We start from the raw sequence: 16,490 nt of genomic DNA, 5'->3' as shown, positions 1-16,490 counted from the left end.
TGGTGGTTAGACTTACTTGGCTGTGGATCTGAAGCGGCTATGGAAAATATCACGGAATTTACCAGTAGGGTGCCATATCTACGTGGACTCCCTGATTTCGGAAATCTCAAGGATCCCAACGTGGGAATACCTAATTTTCTGGCCAGGGCTCATATGAGCACGTCCCCTATTATTCGTTCTTGCCATGCGACCAAAACTCCCCAGCGCATGTGGCTCTCTCCCATCTCCAACAATGCCGTTTTTGGCGAATTAATTTGATTCTAGTTGACACAAGAGGTCTCTTTCTGAAAGAGCTACCAGTTTTTGAATTTTTATTTTATTTTCTGCTAAAATATAAAACCGGGTTTTGTCGATAATCCGCTCGCTTTCAGAGCCAGGTGCCTGGAACGGATTGTTCAGGGCATGCCAAACATAAAGCTGGCGGCCACTGTGTCGTGGAGAAATACAGCCGTCTAACGTTTTCGTCTGGAGTTTCCGGAAGGGAGCCTCAAAACTGCATGGCGCCCGACTAGGACCGAGAGCATGGCCGGAATAGGCAGTTTCATCTCACAAGGCAACTCGTCGCTTATAGGAGGAGCCCTGCGGCGCCCGCTCGCTCTTTTGGGAATCCGGCTGGCTGGCTGGGGACCGGTGGTGGCTGGGCCGGCCAGCGGCTGGGGCGGCGGACCGAGTTTACGCACCCCCGGCGGCGCCCGCGTAACTGTGAGCACGCTCCGAGGGCAAATGCGCGGCTCTGATTGGTCCGAGGTCTGTTCCGGGGGCGCGCCGCCCGGTCGCCGCACGACCCGCGCCGACTTCCGGCTGCCGCGAGGCAGGCCTTGGCTCGCAGAAAAATTGACAGGATCACGGACACGCCCACTAGTGCAAACGATATACACCCGTCAATTTCCCGCCGCCCCCCACCATAATTGTGCTAGCAGCCAAGATATCTTCATCTGTGCATAACCATTGCCCCCGCTGCCCCGTGAGGTTCTTTTTCTACGTGCGTGGCTCGATTTCCTCCCGGGTTCCGTTTTCTTGCCGCCACTGCCCCCGCGTCTCTCTAATCTCCATATCGAGCCCTCCGGATTTCCCTGTGTGAGAAAAGCACGAACGGAAAAAAGTTTCGAGAACCATAATCCCATACCCTGGAGTCAATCCACGAAACAACAAAAAAAACCACCGGACGCTTTCAGCCAGACAGCGACGTCCCAGAACCACAGCAATTAGCCGCCGACCCGCCCGCTTTGTGAACGCCTCCTTGAAAAAGAAAAAAAAACAAGCCCTGCGTTCGGCGCTTAGTTCTCCCAGGCACCCACTCCTCCTTTCCTGTCCCGCCGCCAACGCCCCGAGCCCCTGGAGCGTTGACCCACACAGCGACCCACGGACCCCCGTCTGGCCCGCCCGTTTCCGCGCCGGCTTTTCCCCCCGTTTCGCCAAGGCTCCTTCGGGTGCTCCACCTTTTTGCTGACCCTCGCACCCGTCCGTCTAGCCAACTACACCACGGCCCTTTTACAGCCCCTTTTTGCATCCCGTCATGTCCACCGACGGCAATGGACAGTTTTCGTCCGGGCTGATACTAAACCCCATCAGCTTGGGCGGCACAATGGCAGGCGGAGGCGGCGCGCCGCCCAGCCTCCTCGGCAACTTCCCCATGGGCCACACGCCCCAGAACGCGCCCATGCCCGGCGCTGCGCCGGGCGCACTCGCCCAGAAAATGCCGCAGCCGAGCGTGTTGAAAGTGGCCGGGTTGCCCTCCGACATCTCGCAGCGAGAGGCTGGCCTCATGTTCTCGTTGGTCCTGGACGACGTGCTCAGCATCGACTTGAACGAGCACGACCTGCTGGTCTGCGTGGCCTTCAAGACCCCCAGCACCTGCTTGACCGCGGGCCGGCTCCTCGACGGCAAGTACATTTTCGGCCAGAGCCTGCCGCCGGTCAAGGTCGAGTACGACGCCTCCCAGGCGCTCTCGGGCGCGAGCGCCGCCTTCGACAACATGAGGCTCTCCAACGCGGGCATCTCGCCGCCGTCGTCCCTGTCGGTGGCGGCGCAGCCGCCGCACCACGCGCCCGCGGGCCAGCCCCACGCGGCACAGCTCCAGCCGGGCTCTGGGGCGCCGGGCATGGACAACTTCCAGAAACGCCCGTCCATCGGCAACCAGAGGTCGCGCTTCCTCTTCAGCGACCCCTTCTCGGGCTCCACGACGCCCACCAACGGCGCGCCGGGCTCAATCGACTTGAGTGACTTGACCGGCAAGTCCTTGCTCTTGATGAAGCCGAGCGACGGCCGGGAGTACGACGCCATGCTGCGCGACCCCTGGGCGGCACAGAGCCAGGGCAACATCGGGTTCTCGTCCAACCCCCAGACGCCGGGCTTGAGCACGGTCCACGGCTCCTACGACTGGGGCGCGGGCGCTGCGGGAACGCTCCCAGCGTCCGCCAGCGCCTCGTCCCAGGCCCACGCGCCGCCTCACACCCAACAGGCGCCGCTCCAGCCGGGCCACGCCCCCGCGGGCAGCTCGCAAATGCCGTTTGTCACCACTCTGGCGCCGGCCGACCGCAGGAGAACGTCGTCGTTTTTCAACGGGCACGCGGCCCACGTGGCAGCGCAATCCCCCGTGGGCCACGACTCCCAGGGCCAACAGCAGCTGACTCCGCAAAAGACCCAGCCGTCCCCCTCCGCCCAAGCCTTGCGCCAGCACGAGCAACAGCATCAGCAGCAGCCGCAGCACCCGGCCCCGCCCACCGTCGCCTCCATCATCTCGCAAGGCCCTACCCAGCAGCTGGGCGGCGCCATGCCCTCATTGACAATGCCTGCTGGCCGCACGCCGGCTTCCTCCGGGCCCCAGGCCTCCAGCCTGCAACTGGCAGGCTCGGCCCAGCCATCGGCCGCGACGCCGACGGGAGCGAGGCCCATGCAGAAGGACGTCCCGGACTTGTCCTTGCTTGCCAGGGTCCCGCCTCCGGCGAACCCCGCGGACCAAAACCCGCCGTGCAACACGCTATATGTGGGCAACTTGCCCCCTGACGCCACTGAGACCGAGCTCAGGTCGTTGTTCTCGCCCCAGAAGGGCTTCAGGCGCCTATCATTCCGTACTAAGAACCAGCCCTCTGGCTCGGGCGGCGGGTCCTCGAGCCATAACCACGGCCCGATGTGCTTCGTTGAGTTTGAAGACGTGGCACACGCCACTGTCGCGTTGGCCGAGCTCTACGGAAGAGCGTTGCCCCGGCCTGTTGGCAACAACACGAAGGGCGGGATCCGTCTATCTTTCTCCAAAAACCCGTTGGGCGTGCGTGGGCCGGGCAACCCGCGCAGAGCTTCGGCAAACCCGCAACCTTCACTGTCGAGCGGCTCGAATAACGGCGTAGGTAACTACGGCTACCTGAACTATCACTGAGGGTAGCCTCGCTTGGCTGCTCTAATGGCACTTTTCTATCTATTGTTGCATTGCCATGGTTGGCGTCAGTGTTTCGTTACACTGCTTCTGTTTTTTTTTTTACCTCACTAATCGCTGGCTTGGCCAGCACCCCACATGCTCCGGCCGCTTCTGTATTATACAACATAGTCATTGTTTACTTCAATCCTAATTTCATGTTCGTCTTTTGTATGGCTCTGTTGATGGTGTAGGGACCGAGTGATCACATCCAGGTTGCTGTGGCACCAGGACAAGGGTCTGTCTAAGCTGATACGCTGAGCTGTTTACTTTTTGAAGTTCCAGCTCCCAAATTTGTTCCCATGCACGTTAGAATCCGTATAAAGCCCGTATAAAGTCCGTATAAAGTGCGTATAAAGTCCGTATAAATTCAGTTATTGAAGCCCGTATTGCAGTACGTATCATAATCCTTTCTAAAATCCGTACCAGCCCCAGAACCTAAGTCCCTCACACAGCACCCAAGTCTGTGCCAGCCCCAGCACAACGGCCAGAATCATCGCGCCAAGGCCAAGATATCTCCCGGCTTGGCATACGCCTGGGAAAGCCAGCTGGACGCAAGAAGCGCCCCCGTTGTGGGCCGCTTGGCGGGCACCGGGTGGAGCATCGCCAAGAGCTCGAGGCGCGCGTCGTAATGCATCTTCTTGAAGAGCAGCAACGCTGGATTCAGCTGCGTGCTGCAGCGCGTGTCGTTGAGCCGGTCCGCCAAGCGGCGCACCTGCGCGTCGTCCAGAGGGAAGTTCTTCAAGTAGAGGTCCAAGGCCTTGGCGCGGTCGTCTGCCGCCACGTTGGCGTGGGGCCAGGGCGCGGCCATGAGGTACACGTGGAAGCACACGATGCCCAAGGCCCACACGTCCACGGCCCGGAAGTCGAAAGCCGGGTCCGCGGGCGTGCCCGCGCGCGCCGCGGCCTCGAGGCCAAACAACTCCGGCGACTTGAATGACGGCGTGCCGCAGCTGGGCCCGTTCAACGGGAGCTGCTCGCCAAGCCGCTGCAAGTCCAAGGAGCAGCCGAAGTCGTTGAGCCGGAGCGAGCCCTGCGCGTCGATGAGGAAGTTCTCCGGCTTGAGGTCGCGGTGCACCACGTCGTGGCGGTGGAGGAAGTCCACGGCCCGCACGATCTGCTTGAACACGGCGTCCTGCAAGGACGGCGGCATGGCCACGCGCTTGGCACGGAGCGAGCCGAGGAAGTCGAGGAGGTCGCCGTGCGGGTAGTACTGGACCACGAGCGAGAGCTCGGGCGACGCGTCGCTGGAGCACACGTCGTGCACGGTGGCCACGTGGCGGCACGCCTGGCACCGCGCGAGGTTGTCGTATTCACGGAGCACGGAGCGGCGGTAGACGTCGGGCGTGTGCCAGGGCTGGACCTTGACGGTTTTGACCACCACAAACACGGAGCGGCTCGCGTCCAGCGCCTTGTAGATGACGCCGTTGGCGCCGTCGAAGATGGGTGTGCGCGCCACTTTGGACCACACGCGCGGGCCGGACTGGGAGGTCCGGGTGTTTGCGCGCGGGCATGGGGGCCTGTTTGAGGGGGCGGCTATGGGTGGCTGTAAGAAAGCGGCCGAGGAAGTGTCTGTGCTGTTTGTGTCATTCTTTCTATTAGTGGTGTCTGTGTTGTTGGTGTTGTTGGTGTTGTTGTTTTTACTAGTGGTATCTGTGTCGTTTGTGTTTCCGTTTGTATTACTGCCTGTGTCGTTTTTGTTGTTTTTGTCGTCATTCGTCATGCCCTCGACTGGCGGGCCCATGGCGCCGGCTCCAGTTTCAAATTCGGGCCGGGCCAAGGATCGATAGCACTCGCCGGAAAACCCCGGGTTTGAGCGCCCCAATAACGGGGCGGGCGTGGCTGCTAGCTTGGACATCTGAATGGTACGACGGGGGGCATGTAAGGGGCGTTTTGAAAGAAAGTGGGGTATATTTGTGAGGAGGTAGGGGGGGTTTTTAGTGGCTTTCGAGGGCCGCGCGGGGCCGGCGCTGGATGACGGTGCGGAATACGGGGCGAGGAAATTAGAGCAGTGCGGGCGGCGGAGCGAAGTCGCTTTAGGCTTTTTCCGTGGCTTTTTTTTTTAATTCCGGGGATTTCTTTAAATAAATTTAACTAAATTTTTACGGAGTCTTGGAGCAGGTGTTTTTTCGCTTTGGGATTTGTGTGGGGGGTTGTGATTTATGAGTCCGTATGGAGTTATGATTGTCATGGGTCCATGTGATTCTCTTCAGCCCTTGTGATTCTTCTGAATCCTATGATTGTGATTCTTAGATCTTATAGCTTTTGTGATCTTATCATTCTTTGATCTTTTGATTTTTATGATCTTATGATGTTTGATCTTACAATTTTTATAACAATTTTTTTTTATAATTATGATTCTTGATCTTATAATTTTTATGATCTTATGCTTCTTTTGATTCTCATGATTTCTGTGAGTCCTTAGGAATATTATGATTCTTATGATCGTATGATTCTTATGATTCATGGGTCCTTATTATTCTCATCAGCCTTACGATTCCTTCAATTCGTATGATTCTTATGATGTCTTTATATTTTTATGATTCTTATGATCCTTATGATCTCATGACGCATCCATATAATTGTCGCGACTCCTTCTTATTCCCATGATTCTTATGATCTGTTTTCTTCATTATCTTGCTCGGCCTTGTGAATGTTTGACTATCTCGTTTAATTAATTTTTTCTGGACTCCAGACGTGGAAACAGAAAATACCATGCCGGGGTAGCGAGGGAATGAAAGTTTGGGCGCAAGTCGCATATCAGCCTATGGCCGCCTTTGGTAGTCTTATTCATCTTGCTTGCTTTTGTGTTCTGAAAACGCAAACCTTACTGTTTTTGTTTAATTATCTGGCTTTTGGCTTGTTCTCTGTCCGTGTATTTTGGCTCTGACAATTTGCTTCGTTCTATCAACTTTTTAATTTCTGCGAGGCCGAATGACTCGGTGCGGAAATTGGGTGTAAAAGAATCATCTTGCTTTTTTGGGATTAACATACTCTTGACATAGCTTGATGTTATCGATCTATGAGCTTCGTCCGTAATAGGTTTATTTTCTGGGTTTGCGAGGTACTTGCATTATTGTCATCGACCTTTTCTGGTCTTCCAACTTGACGGAATGAATGCGGTCCCGACCCTTCCTAAGTGATTTGGCTCTCAAGCTTACTTGGCTTGGCGAACTTGGTTATAGCCTTACTGTGCCTTTACATTCCGTGCTCAATTTATTAAAATGACTCATACGATTGCAAGGGTTGTGAGATATAACATGTTGTGATGTTCATCTTGACTTCATTTTCGAAACCATAATTTGGAATGCTCAAACTAGTCAATGAAATGTGTGGGCACCCAAGTCAAATAGTAAATTAATACTTCCGAATTCACCAAATACCATGTCTTCTGAATAGAGCTTACAAATGCTATCAAATACAGCTTTTCAATAATACCAAAACTTGCTGTGGAAGCGTATATGAAGCCATGAGGTGATGAATTCCCACTCAATTTTGGGCTCAAATGAAATTGACCTTTTCTCGATTTTTCAAAGCCTGCATCTTTTGCGCTTGCCTGCTCATATGCCTCTCGCCTACTCAGCCACCTTCACTTCTGCGTAATAATCGTCCTCTTGAATTCTTGTTTTGCGCACGGAGTCCTGAAAGACGGGCCAAATGGCGGTGGTTTAAAAGAAAACCTCCAGATATCAGAGCTAAGTCGGAGCCGATTTTTTTGAGCTTTTTGCCTCTTGTATTTTGTCTCTTGGGGTTTGAATCTCGCTCTTTGTTTGGTTTAGACCGCTTCTGCCTCGTCGCTTGTTGTAAAAAGTCGGCTGCTTTGATCATTCCTGGATCCACTGGGAAAGACATTGGATGCAGCTCGGGCACTCGGCTCTGTCCCCTTTCATGTGGTCCCTTTTGTATTTGCTGTCACTTTGCTTTTTTGGTCCGCTTTTTGATTTCTCTGCAATCAATATTTGGAACATTTGGTGTTTGATTGTTTGATAGAACACTTTACTGTATCATTTCATGGTCTTTAAACGTTCAGCCCCACAACCTGCAATTGAAGCCATACAGTGTTTCTTAAATGAAACCAAGTACTACAGTTTTGAAAAACATCGTGGGTCAATTTGCCACATTCCAGGTTATGCTTCGGTGCCGGGCTTTTCTTTCTTCTCTTTGATTTTCCTCGCGGCTCATGCACATGTTTAAATATAACTTCCTGTAGAACAGCCCAAAAGACGAAGAAGGTATTCACACTAGCCTTGTGATTCATTCATGTGCTCCAATTTTAAGGGACACTGGAATCTACTCTTCATCAACTGCAACACACCAGGGCATTTCAACGTTTTCAATGTCTCAATCTAGAAGATGTATGACAATTGCTGGAACTGTGAGCTCTCCATATCCACTTAAACCAGGGACCAGCTTCTTATATGACGCAATACATCTTGCTGAATCGAATTGGTTTCTACACTCAGCTTGCCTATAAAAATGCAGTCTTCCTTTTTTGACGTAGTACTGTGCTCTTCCTTTCCTCGTCTCAAACCCTGGTCTTTGGTTAGCCTCCATGAGGTGGAAAAAAACACTATGCATGGAATTTGAATTCTACTGCAATTCTTTCATCTTCCAAACACACCAGAAGACATTCACCCTTGAATTTGGAATGTGGAATAAACAGTCTATTGTCTAGTTCTGAGGCTAGGATATGGCTTTCCCACAAGAGAACTCTTTTTAATGCAAAACATTTAGGGCCAATTTGTCTTGAGCAGATCTTTTTGACCATGGTATTGAGACGGGTTCCTGGTGAGTATATCTGAGATACCATACATCTCAGATGCCATTATCATAGATGGTCACGATTCAGGATCGGTTCTGTCTCAGGGCACTTAAAGCAGATACAGCTTCGCTGTTTTCACTTTTCACAGCAAATGGATACACAGAATCAAGGTTAAACGAGTGGCCTGAAAAGGACAGGCTCAATCCGCAGCAACTAATCGAGTGGAATTGTACATGCACTGAACATTGTCCCTTTTATATCTTCTTCCCTATACTGACGGCCTCAAAGATTTATCCCAAAGGGAAAGAAAACTGATTCTAGATTTCTGGCGCTCCAAACATTTCTTTTATATCTTTTTAATTATATGTTTCTCTTCTTATTGAGATTTTTAAATGCCTTTCAATAAAACAATATCATGAAAAGTTTTATGTATTATCTAAATCAAGACTCAGATATTGTTATCAGATTCAACCATGCCACCATTGTAAATATAGCTGAATTATATTCAAAGAGCTTTATCATATGCCCCCTCCCTGGTATCCTTCAAGATTAGATTTTAGAGGTGTAATTATCAATTTAAGGTCACTAAGATTAAAGGTCTTTTAGAATATTCTAAATCAGTTGAGATAAATTTCGATGAACATGAAGTATTCAATTAATTTTAAAGCTTCAGAAGCTACATCATATGGTATTAAAGATTCAACTCAGTTCAGTTCAGTTCAGTTCAGTTCATTCAATGATGTTAAATAAATCATCTTATATGTCTCATTATATAATAACATTAAATGCTACATGTAATGAATTTCAACAAGTTACATTGTTGTGTAAAGATGCTGGTATGTGTAATAAATCACCTCTCATTTATGACTCGTAGGGTGCCTTATATTTCATAAATGACTTTCTCCGAAGGGTCATTCATGACCCCGCAGAAAATCTGTTGTTCAGATTCCGAACGAGTGTTGTCATACTCGAGTCTACGGCAACTGTGAAAGATAAGTCTACATTCAAAGTATCAATGTATTCGCTGCTCTCAATTCCAATATCTGCTTACATGTTCTCGGGTATACTCTATAAAAAAAACATTAAATATGTTCCAAGACAGTCTCAGTTAAGGAAGTTAACCGGAGGCTCGAGTCAACCGTTGCAGTATACGGTGTATTGACGTCATGATGCAGGACCACACGTACCGGGCTGGACTCTGCAGAAATGACTTCACGAAGCACGAATTTCTGTGCCCCTTCTATTTCAGCACAAGAGTAAAACAGCAAGTTAGCCTGAGATTTTCAAAGTCTCACATGGTCCGTTTGTGAGGGCACAAGGCTTTTCATGTGATCTTCCGGTTCGCGTATATTGCATATAACTATATGTCAAGATGCGCGTGGCTCCCTATTGGCAGCCATGTTTTGTCAAATATGACTGGCGCCATCGATCTATATAAAGCCCTCACCCGCCCTTCTTTTCTTTTCTAAGTTTTTGCTGATGGCTGCAATTCTGCATCTCTTTTCTCCCTTCTATCTCTTCGCTTTTTTTTCTTCTTCTTTTTCTTCGTTCTTCTTTTCTTCTTCTTTCGACACATTGCCTGCTCCGTTCCTGCCGTTTTCTGTATCCTCCATTCCTCCTTCCTCTCCTTCCTCTTTCTTCTGCCCATCCATTTTCTTCTGCTTTTCGCACTTTGGCTTTTCCGCTTCAGCGTTCCCCATACCCTCCTGGATCCGCAATAGGGAGTTTTCCATATTCGACCCTGCCCCACAAGATGCTACCCGCCAAATCACGCTCGCTATGCGCCGTCGCGATTTTCAAAGCCTCTCACATATTGGGAGCTCCCAAGTCTAAGAACACCAAAAAAATGTCTCCCACATATTAACAGACATCCTCAACCGGCTCCCCGAACTGCGCCGCCAATCTACACCAAAAAAAAAAAACTCGCAAGAGGAGGAAATCAAATACGAGAGCCCTCAAAGAAATTTCTTTGAAGAATCCGGGGCCCGAAATCTCGAATGAAAAAAACCGGCTAATCCACCAGAGCACCCGAACAAATCCGGAGTCTCCTAACCCTTCACCAGAACTTCCCCTCCGACCATGCCGCTCATATCCCCACGCTTCCCCGCGGTGTTATCACGCAAAACAAACTCCGCCGAAGAGGCCGATCACGAGCTTTTTTCGGCGTTCGCCCACGACGTGGCCCAATGCGTGGAAGCCGTTGAGTTTCTCGCAGCGCAAAACGACCGGATCCTGGCGAAATACTGGCCTGCGCTCTGCCAAGATAACGCTGCCGTGGCCATGCTGTTCGGAGATCTTGTGGGCGAACATTCGCTCGAGTTCAAAGGCATGGACACACTCTACGCGTCATACGAGGTGGCAGCATACAGCAAAATGGCGGCGGTGCTCGAGGATGAGGCACGGGCACTCTGGGAGCCGTTTGTGCGGCTGTCAACGTCGAAAATCCATACTCTTCTCGTGCACTTGAAGCATATCCAAGGCAGACTCAAGCTCTGCGACTCGCTCCACGCAAAGTGCGTGGCGCTGGAGAAACTGGTGCTGAAACTCGAGAAGAAGCTTCTGGCCGACTCGGACGGTACCAAGGTCAACGACACTCAGATCGCCGACGCTCGGGCGGCCCTGGCGCTGGCCTCAGCACGGTACGCGGCGCTCAATGCGAAGTTGAGGGCCACGCTCCCGGAATCCATGCTTTTGATCGAGGAGTTCGTGTCCACGCTTGTGAACTGGACGCTTTGCCGCCACCGCGAAGTGGCGCAAAACTTTGCCCGCAAGTCACATGCCTTGTGCCAGTTCTACGGGCTCCTCGACCGTCAGACCAACACGACGATGCAAATCCCGGTGTCCATAGTAGAACAGTGGGAGGCTGAGGCTACACCCACGCGGCTCCGGATTGAATCGCTTCTTCTGGCAGTTCACAGCAAAAACCCGGAGCTCTTGAATGAGGAAATTCAGGGCAAAGATTCCTCGCTGAGGATCACCAAGACATGGCTGAAGATCACACTGAAGGTGAAAGACAAGCACCACCAAGTCAAGCCGGCTGATCGTGCTGCAGGGATCTTCCATGTCCACCAGACGGCTGACCCGCTTCGCTCATACATACAGTTCCGGCGCAAGGACGCCGCCCTGCTGAAAGCATACCCTGTTTCCGACTCTGCACAGAAAAGTCTTCCTCAAACCCCTGTCTTGTGTAAAACGCCTCCGCCATTGCCTCCGAGAGATGAGACGGGACTTGTTCGCATCAAACCACCGCCAATTGTTCACACGAGAGAATCACCCAGCTCTCCATCAAATGCCGCCGATACATTGTCTCCGCTCATTTCGAGTCCTCTTGCAGGCAGCTTTGCGGGGAAAAGCTCTATCTTTTCTCCCCGCCTGGGATCCCAAGCTTCGTTCACGTTTGACGAGGAAGACACTAGAATGTCACTGGTGGGTATTCTGACAACAGAGAACCTGTACTCGGATATAGTCACGGAGAAACTTATCAAGTTATACAATGCGCAGAGAAATGAGATCACTGAAGCTCCCATCTCGCCTCGAGCAAGCATGCTCGCTGTGGATACTTGGGATTATGCTCTGGCGGACCAGGCAGATGTGAATGACTCTGAAACAATGAAGTTGATCAAGATTCAACGTTTCTACGATACTATCATGGCCTGTCATCTTCCTGTGCAAGTAGTGACAGCCGAGGAGTCATATGCTGGAGAAGAACCTGGAGATCTTTCTTTCGAAGCTGGTGAAAAAGTCGAGGTCCTTTTCGATCTCCAGCTGAATATCATGACTTACAATAAGGGCGGAGATAATTGGGTCTTGGGTGCTGTTCCCTCCTCCACGGATGGTGGTGCGAGAATGGGCTTTGCTCCTAAAACGTATTTTTGAACTTGCCGATAAAATGTGACATAATCTACTTGATCTCCGTTAATTCCTTTCGACTGAATTTGTGGGTGCCTTTGGCTCAATCAATCTCGCGTTTGCGCAACTGAAACATGGAACCTAAAACTTTTGCTGGGTTTGCACGAAGCCCGTTGTGGAAAAATTCGCTGGTGATGTACTGCCTCAAGTTGTAGTTGCCGTTATTCTGGAAGACCTGCTTTTTGACGCGCATCGTGAGGTCAAAGTCAACGTACTGATCGTAGTAGTATGTTGCTGCCACTATTGGTACGTCTTCCCACTGTATTTTCTGCAAGACTTCCACGTTGTACAAGTCGGACCAAACTTCATTCTCGTGCAACGCGTGGGCTAGCTCCTTGAGTGGAACGAGCTCTTTGTAGTCTTCGTACATTGACTTGTACACCATTTCTCCAGTGAAGTATATCGGACGATTCGTCTCAAGTATATCTTCATTGGCAACAAAGTTCTCGTTGCCGGGCGCGTATCGAAGCCTATCTGCTGCCCATGCTGATTTCTGGGATCCAGACTTGTTGGACCCATCGCAGTATATGGCCTCTTGGAACAAAGCGTATAGCACGTTGGTGTCGAAAGACGTGTCTTTTTCAATCCTGTGCAAGACCGCGTAGGTTGGTTTTCCACTATTTTCAAGGGCAGCCCACATCTCTGTGATGATCGCGTGGAGCCCATCGGTGCCTCCTGCGGCACCAAACCGGATTCCCAACTGCTGGAATCGTTCCACAGAGAGCGTTCCGCCACTTGGCAACTTGACGCGGTTCTCGTGCAAATAAGCGGCAATGTGTCTGACACGTACCACGTCTTGCGGGTATTTTTGGTAGTAGTGGGCGTTCCGCTCCTTTGTGCGCTCGTACGTTTGGCGGTAGACATCGTCAGCAGTGAATCCAATAGGGGGCACGCCTCCGGTTACATAGACCTCTTCTAGCGACTGTGGGTATCGAGACAAGTAGGTGAAGCTGCAAAAGCCGCCGAAAGACTGGCCCAACAATGACCATTTGGCGTTGCCGATCAACACGCGGCGAACGTACTCCATGTCCTCGACAATTGAGTCGGCTCTGAAGTGGAGCACATACAGAAGAAGGTTTTCTGTGCGTGACAAGTTCCGATTTTGCACGGAAGACATTTTTCCAATCAACAGGTCTGTCTCGATTGGCGAGCTGAGTCCAGTGCCTCTCTGGTCGTAAAACACTAGCTGGTATCCTTCATCTACGAGCACCCTGGTATAGCTTGAGTTGGATACGGGCACTGCGCATGGGAACCCAGGCCCGCCTTGGAGGTAGGCCAATAATTTGCGCTCAGTGGGAAAAACTATGGATTCCGAGTGGTTCTTGTGGATTTTGCTTTTGAACTTCTGAGTGATGTTCGCACAGATGGTGATGTTCTCGCCGTTGGATGGGTTTTTGTGATCCAATGGCACAAGAAATTGCACTCTTTGATTGAGTAGCCCGTCTACAACAAAGCTGTCAATGATGGTATAATCTGACAGCGCCATTTTGCAAATGCTGGCGGTTCAATACAATTGTCTGCAGAAGAGAGATCAAAGTGACAGTTAAAAAAAAAGAAATGAAGAAACCGAGGTGCTCTGCTTTCGACCTGTTTATTGGAATGGGTCCCAGGTCCAGAAGACGAGGTAAAGATTGTGCAGGCACTTACTAGAGCCGCGTCTGCGAAGGGCAAAGGAGCGAGCCTGTCTGAGCTACGATTCTGCCAAAGTGGGGTGATGTTTTGCGGCAGGCCTCGTTGCTACAATTTCTGAGCGAGTTTGGATCCATTGTTCTTTTTTTGATTTAATATGGTTCGATAAGCCGCTCCTGGTTTTCAATGCCGAGCAAGAATTCGCGGCCGTTCGCCTGTGCGGCGCCAGACTACAATGCGGGCCAGGGCCCAAATCTTGTTGGAGCAATTTATGATTGCATATGGAGAGGTGATTCGGAGTACTTGCCTTTCCGATCGGAGCCCGGATCGATTCCGGGGAAAGCTGAACAAAGTGCGAAAGATTGGAACAATCTAGAAACCTTTCAGAGTGCTCATTGTTAATATCTTGGAATATGCCGCACATGCATTTGGTCTCAGCAGTCATGGTCCTGGTCTCCGACCATGGTTTCCATCTCTCCGGCTGGAGGGCCGATATACATTTCACATCTGGCCATTTATTTCCAAGACACGTAAACGTCATTTAGGATTGCAACTTGAGAAGAGCAAGCGACCGACAGATTTGAAGACAAACCCCAACTGTCTCCTCTTGTCTGGCCAGTCTTTGGAATCAACTGCGGCGGTTCTCTGTTTGCTGGGTGCCAAAAGTACCAATGCCCTAATGGACAGCCCAAAAATTAACTGGATTTATTTTCAAACCAGCCCCGCAAATGCCCCAGCCAAGGAACCGATCAGCGCCATCTTGACGACTCAAGCGGGTGATGACACCACCGGCTGATCACGGTGTAAAGGTCCGTGAAGGGAGAAGCGTTGGATGATGAAGCGTTATCGCGCATTCCCGGGATGCCCGCGGGCATAAGGAGCTCGGCTTTCCAAGAATCGTATTTCGATCAGCTACACTAGTATATCCATTAACCGCACGTGCTAGACTTTGCTGTGTTCGCCGGCTCCTCCGGTCCCGCAACTTGCTCGTGGCCAAGCATCCAGGCGCCCCCGCTCACCGACGCTTTAAGCTGAAAGCTATGGCCGGTCATGGGTCCATCTCCTCGCAAGCTAGCCGATCAGAAGTGCATGATCCGGGCACTCTGAGCGGCCGGCCCGATTCGAAGCGCATCAGCAATGATCACTCGTGCCCGCCGCCTCTGGCCTGCCGCACGCAATCACACGGAACGACCACGGCCCTGCTCCACACAACCGCGCTGCCCATTGACATGCACCCAGTCCACACGGGTCTCCTTCTCGTTTCTCCCCCCTGCTTTTTGCTCCCCGTTGCTTTTTTCCTCCCCGTTGCTTTTGTTCTCCTAATGTTCCGGGCCACTCACGCCCACTCCGGCTTCGCCTCGGCCGAGCCACGGCCCCGGTTGCCCCGGCCACGGCCCCTGTACCCGTTCCCCCGGCCACGGCCGCCCCGGCCTCTGGACCCGCCCCGGCCCTTGTGCGCATAGGCCTGGCCAAACGTGTCCATGTTCAATGTCTTCTCGTCGTGCCAGCGCATGCTGCCCTGGTGCTCGTTCAGCGAGATCGAGTCGAAAAACAGCGACTTCTTGTCGTAGGTGGGCTTGGCGGCCGCGTCCTGCTGCTTTTCCTTCTCAAACCGGCGGTTGGCCTCCTCGAAATCGTACGCGTCGCTGAAGCCCAGGGCCGGCGTGGGCACGGCACGCTCGCGGGGCGCCTCGCTGCTTGTTTTCGTGGGTTCGGGGGTATCTGTGGTGGGCGTGGCTGCGGGCGCCGCGCTGCCGGATAAGCTCTTTTGCGGAGCCTGGGGCCGGGCGGTTTCCCGGGGCATGGCCGCCGCGGCCCCGGGGCTGGCGCCGGCAGGGGGGGTGCTGCCAGAGGAACGGGGGCCCGTGGTCGTGCGCGGCTCAAAACCGCCTCTGGCGGCGGCGGCCGTCTCCCCCGTGGTTCTGGGCGCCGCGCCTGTGTTTTGCGGCCTGGCTGCAGCCACCGGAGGCGACGTGGCGGCGGCTGGCGGCGCGTAGTACGTCACCGGACGCACCTGGTCGATGGGCGTGTCCAAAACATTCAAATCCTTGACGTCGGAGCCGCGGAAAACGACGTAGTCGTAGATCTCGGCGCTCGGCATCACCTCCATGCTCGGCAGGCCCTGCTCGGCCATTCTGCCCTCGGTGCCGAACGGCCTGACGGACTTCAAGGAAACCGTGGCGTCGTCCGCGGAGATCTTGTCCAAAACACCGACGTAGCGGAGGCCCTTGTTCGAGATGAGCGAGATGGTTTTTCCGATGTACTGCGACATTGTGAGCCTGTGCTTGTGGGTGTGCTGTGCCGGTGTGTGTGGGAAAAAGAGCTATGGGAAAGAAGAAAGATATGGTCTGGCGCTTACGGTATGTGGTTATGGAGGAGCGGGCAGACACCCGTGCACCGCGCGCCTTTGGTGGAGCCATGGTCTGCTGGTGAAATTAGGCACATATGCTGGTACAGCCTGGAAACACGTGAATCGGGACTGGGCGATTTCGGGATCCGCCCGGGCCGGGGCTCGGAACTTTGTATATTGTTGGGGTTGTAGGATGTTTTTGTTTTTCTGGCGTGCTGTCATTGCATGTGCTATGCAGTCGTCCCAGAGACAGTCCAGGCACGATGGAACACGGTGAATCCAAGTGTGGAAATACCATGTCCAGAGTAGAGTTCAAAAAACTATGAAAACTATAGGTATGCTATGACGTGGTCCGGTGAAATCAGGCCGGGTGAAATCATATAATTACGGCTGGGTACCATCCAGGTGTAATATCTGCCCCCCCCCCC

General features: G+C 52.4%; 7 protein-coding genes across 7 annotated transcripts; 3 read left to right on the top strand and 4 right to left on the bottom strand.

Annotated features, from left to right (window-relative positions):
- Nucleotides 1-390: 390 nt before the first annotated feature.
- METBIDRAFT_117096 (uncharacterized protein) lies at nucleotides 391-1,231 on the top strand. The gene has a single exon (XM_018854070.1). The coding sequence runs from the start codon at nucleotides 523-525 to the stop codon at nucleotides 943-945; it is 423 nt and encodes a 140-aa protein (XP_018714555.1). The 5' UTR covers nucleotides 391-522; the 3' UTR covers nucleotides 946-1,231.
- WHI3 (mRNA-binding protein) lies at nucleotides 1,231-3,640 on the top strand. The gene has a single exon (XM_018854068.1). The coding sequence runs from the start codon at nucleotides 1,517-1,519 to the stop codon at nucleotides 3,374-3,376; it is 1,860 nt and encodes a 619-aa protein (XP_018714554.1). The 5' UTR covers nucleotides 1,231-1,516; the 3' UTR covers nucleotides 3,377-3,640.
- Nucleotides 3,641-3,722: 82 nt separating this feature from the next.
- METBIDRAFT_30422 (uncharacterized protein) lies at nucleotides 3,723-5,423 on the bottom strand. Its single transcript, XM_018855633.1, has one exon. The coding sequence runs from the start codon at nucleotides 5,154-5,156 to the stop codon at nucleotides 3,906-3,908; it is 1,251 nt and encodes a 416-aa protein (XP_018714553.1). The 5' UTR covers nucleotides 5,157-5,423; the 3' UTR covers nucleotides 3,723-3,905.
- Nucleotides 5,424-10,253: 4,830 nt separating this feature from the next.
- METBIDRAFT_36082 (uncharacterized protein) lies at nucleotides 10,254-12,050 on the top strand (the record flags this gene model as incomplete). The annotated part of the gene is made up of 2 exons (XM_018856687.1): nucleotides 10,254-11,496; nucleotides 11,560-12,050. The coding sequence occupies 2 exons, from the start codon at nucleotides 10,254-10,256 to the stop codon at nucleotides 12,048-12,050; spliced, it is 1,734 nt and encodes a 577-aa protein (XP_018714552.1).
- A 38-nt stretch (nucleotides 12,051-12,088) lies between these two features.
- METBIDRAFT_117038 (uncharacterized protein) lies at nucleotides 12,089-13,671 on the bottom strand. Its single transcript, XM_018854066.1, has one exon. It carries the CDS (start codon nucleotides 13,567-13,569, stop codon nucleotides 12,127-12,129), a length of 1,443 nt encoding a protein of 480 aa, XP_018714551.1. The 5' UTR covers nucleotides 13,570-13,671; the 3' UTR covers nucleotides 12,089-12,126.
- On the bottom strand, nucleotides 13,672-14,551 carry METBIDRAFT_117039 (uncharacterized protein). Its single transcript, XM_018854067.1, has one exon. It carries the CDS (start codon nucleotides 14,251-14,253, stop codon nucleotides 13,774-13,776), a length of 480 nt encoding a protein of 159 aa, XP_018714550.1. The 5' UTR covers nucleotides 14,254-14,551; the 3' UTR covers nucleotides 13,672-13,773.
- Nucleotides 14,552-15,048: 497 nt separating this feature from the next.
- Nucleotides 15,049-15,984, bottom strand: METBIDRAFT_36879 (uncharacterized protein; the record flags this gene model as incomplete). Its single annotated transcript, XM_018856792.1, has 2 exons — nucleotides 15,049-15,475; nucleotides 15,686-15,984. 2 exons carry the CDS (start codon nucleotides 15,982-15,984, stop codon nucleotides 15,049-15,051), a joined length of 726 nt encoding a protein of 241 aa, XP_018714549.1.
- Nucleotides 15,985-16,490: the final 506 nt, after the last annotated feature.

This window comes from Metschnikowia bicuspidata (genome assembly GCF_001664035.1).
Source record: "Metschnikowia bicuspidata var. bicuspidata NRRL YB-4993 chromosome Unknown METBIscaffold_1, whole genome shotgun sequence".
Classification (NCBI taxonomy): domain Eukaryota; kingdom Fungi; phylum Ascomycota; class Pichiomycetes; order Serinales; family Metschnikowiaceae; genus Metschnikowia; species Metschnikowia bicuspidata.
Note: the sequence above shows the minus strand (reverse complement) of the source record. Positions and strands in the feature narration are given on the sequence as shown.

Coding starts and splice junctions, on each gene's coding strand:
- METBIDRAFT_30422 (XM_018855633.1), bottom strand. CDS start 5,156: ATGGGCCCGCCAGTCGAGGGCATGACGAATGACGACAAAAACAACAAA.
- METBIDRAFT_117039 (XM_018854067.1), bottom strand. CDS start 14,253: ATGACGTTTACGTGTCTTGGAAATAAATGGCCAGATGTGAAATGTATA.
- METBIDRAFT_117038 (XM_018854066.1), bottom strand. CDS start 13,569: ATGGCGCTGTCAGATTATACCATCATTGACAGCTTTGTTGTAGACGGG.
- WHI3 (XM_018854068.1), top strand. CDS start 1,517: ATGTCCACCGACGGCAATGGACAGTTTTCGTCCGGGCTGATACTAAAC.
- METBIDRAFT_117096 (XM_018854070.1), top strand. CDS start 523: ATGGCCGGAATAGGCAGTTTCATCTCACAAGGCAACTCGTCGCTTATA.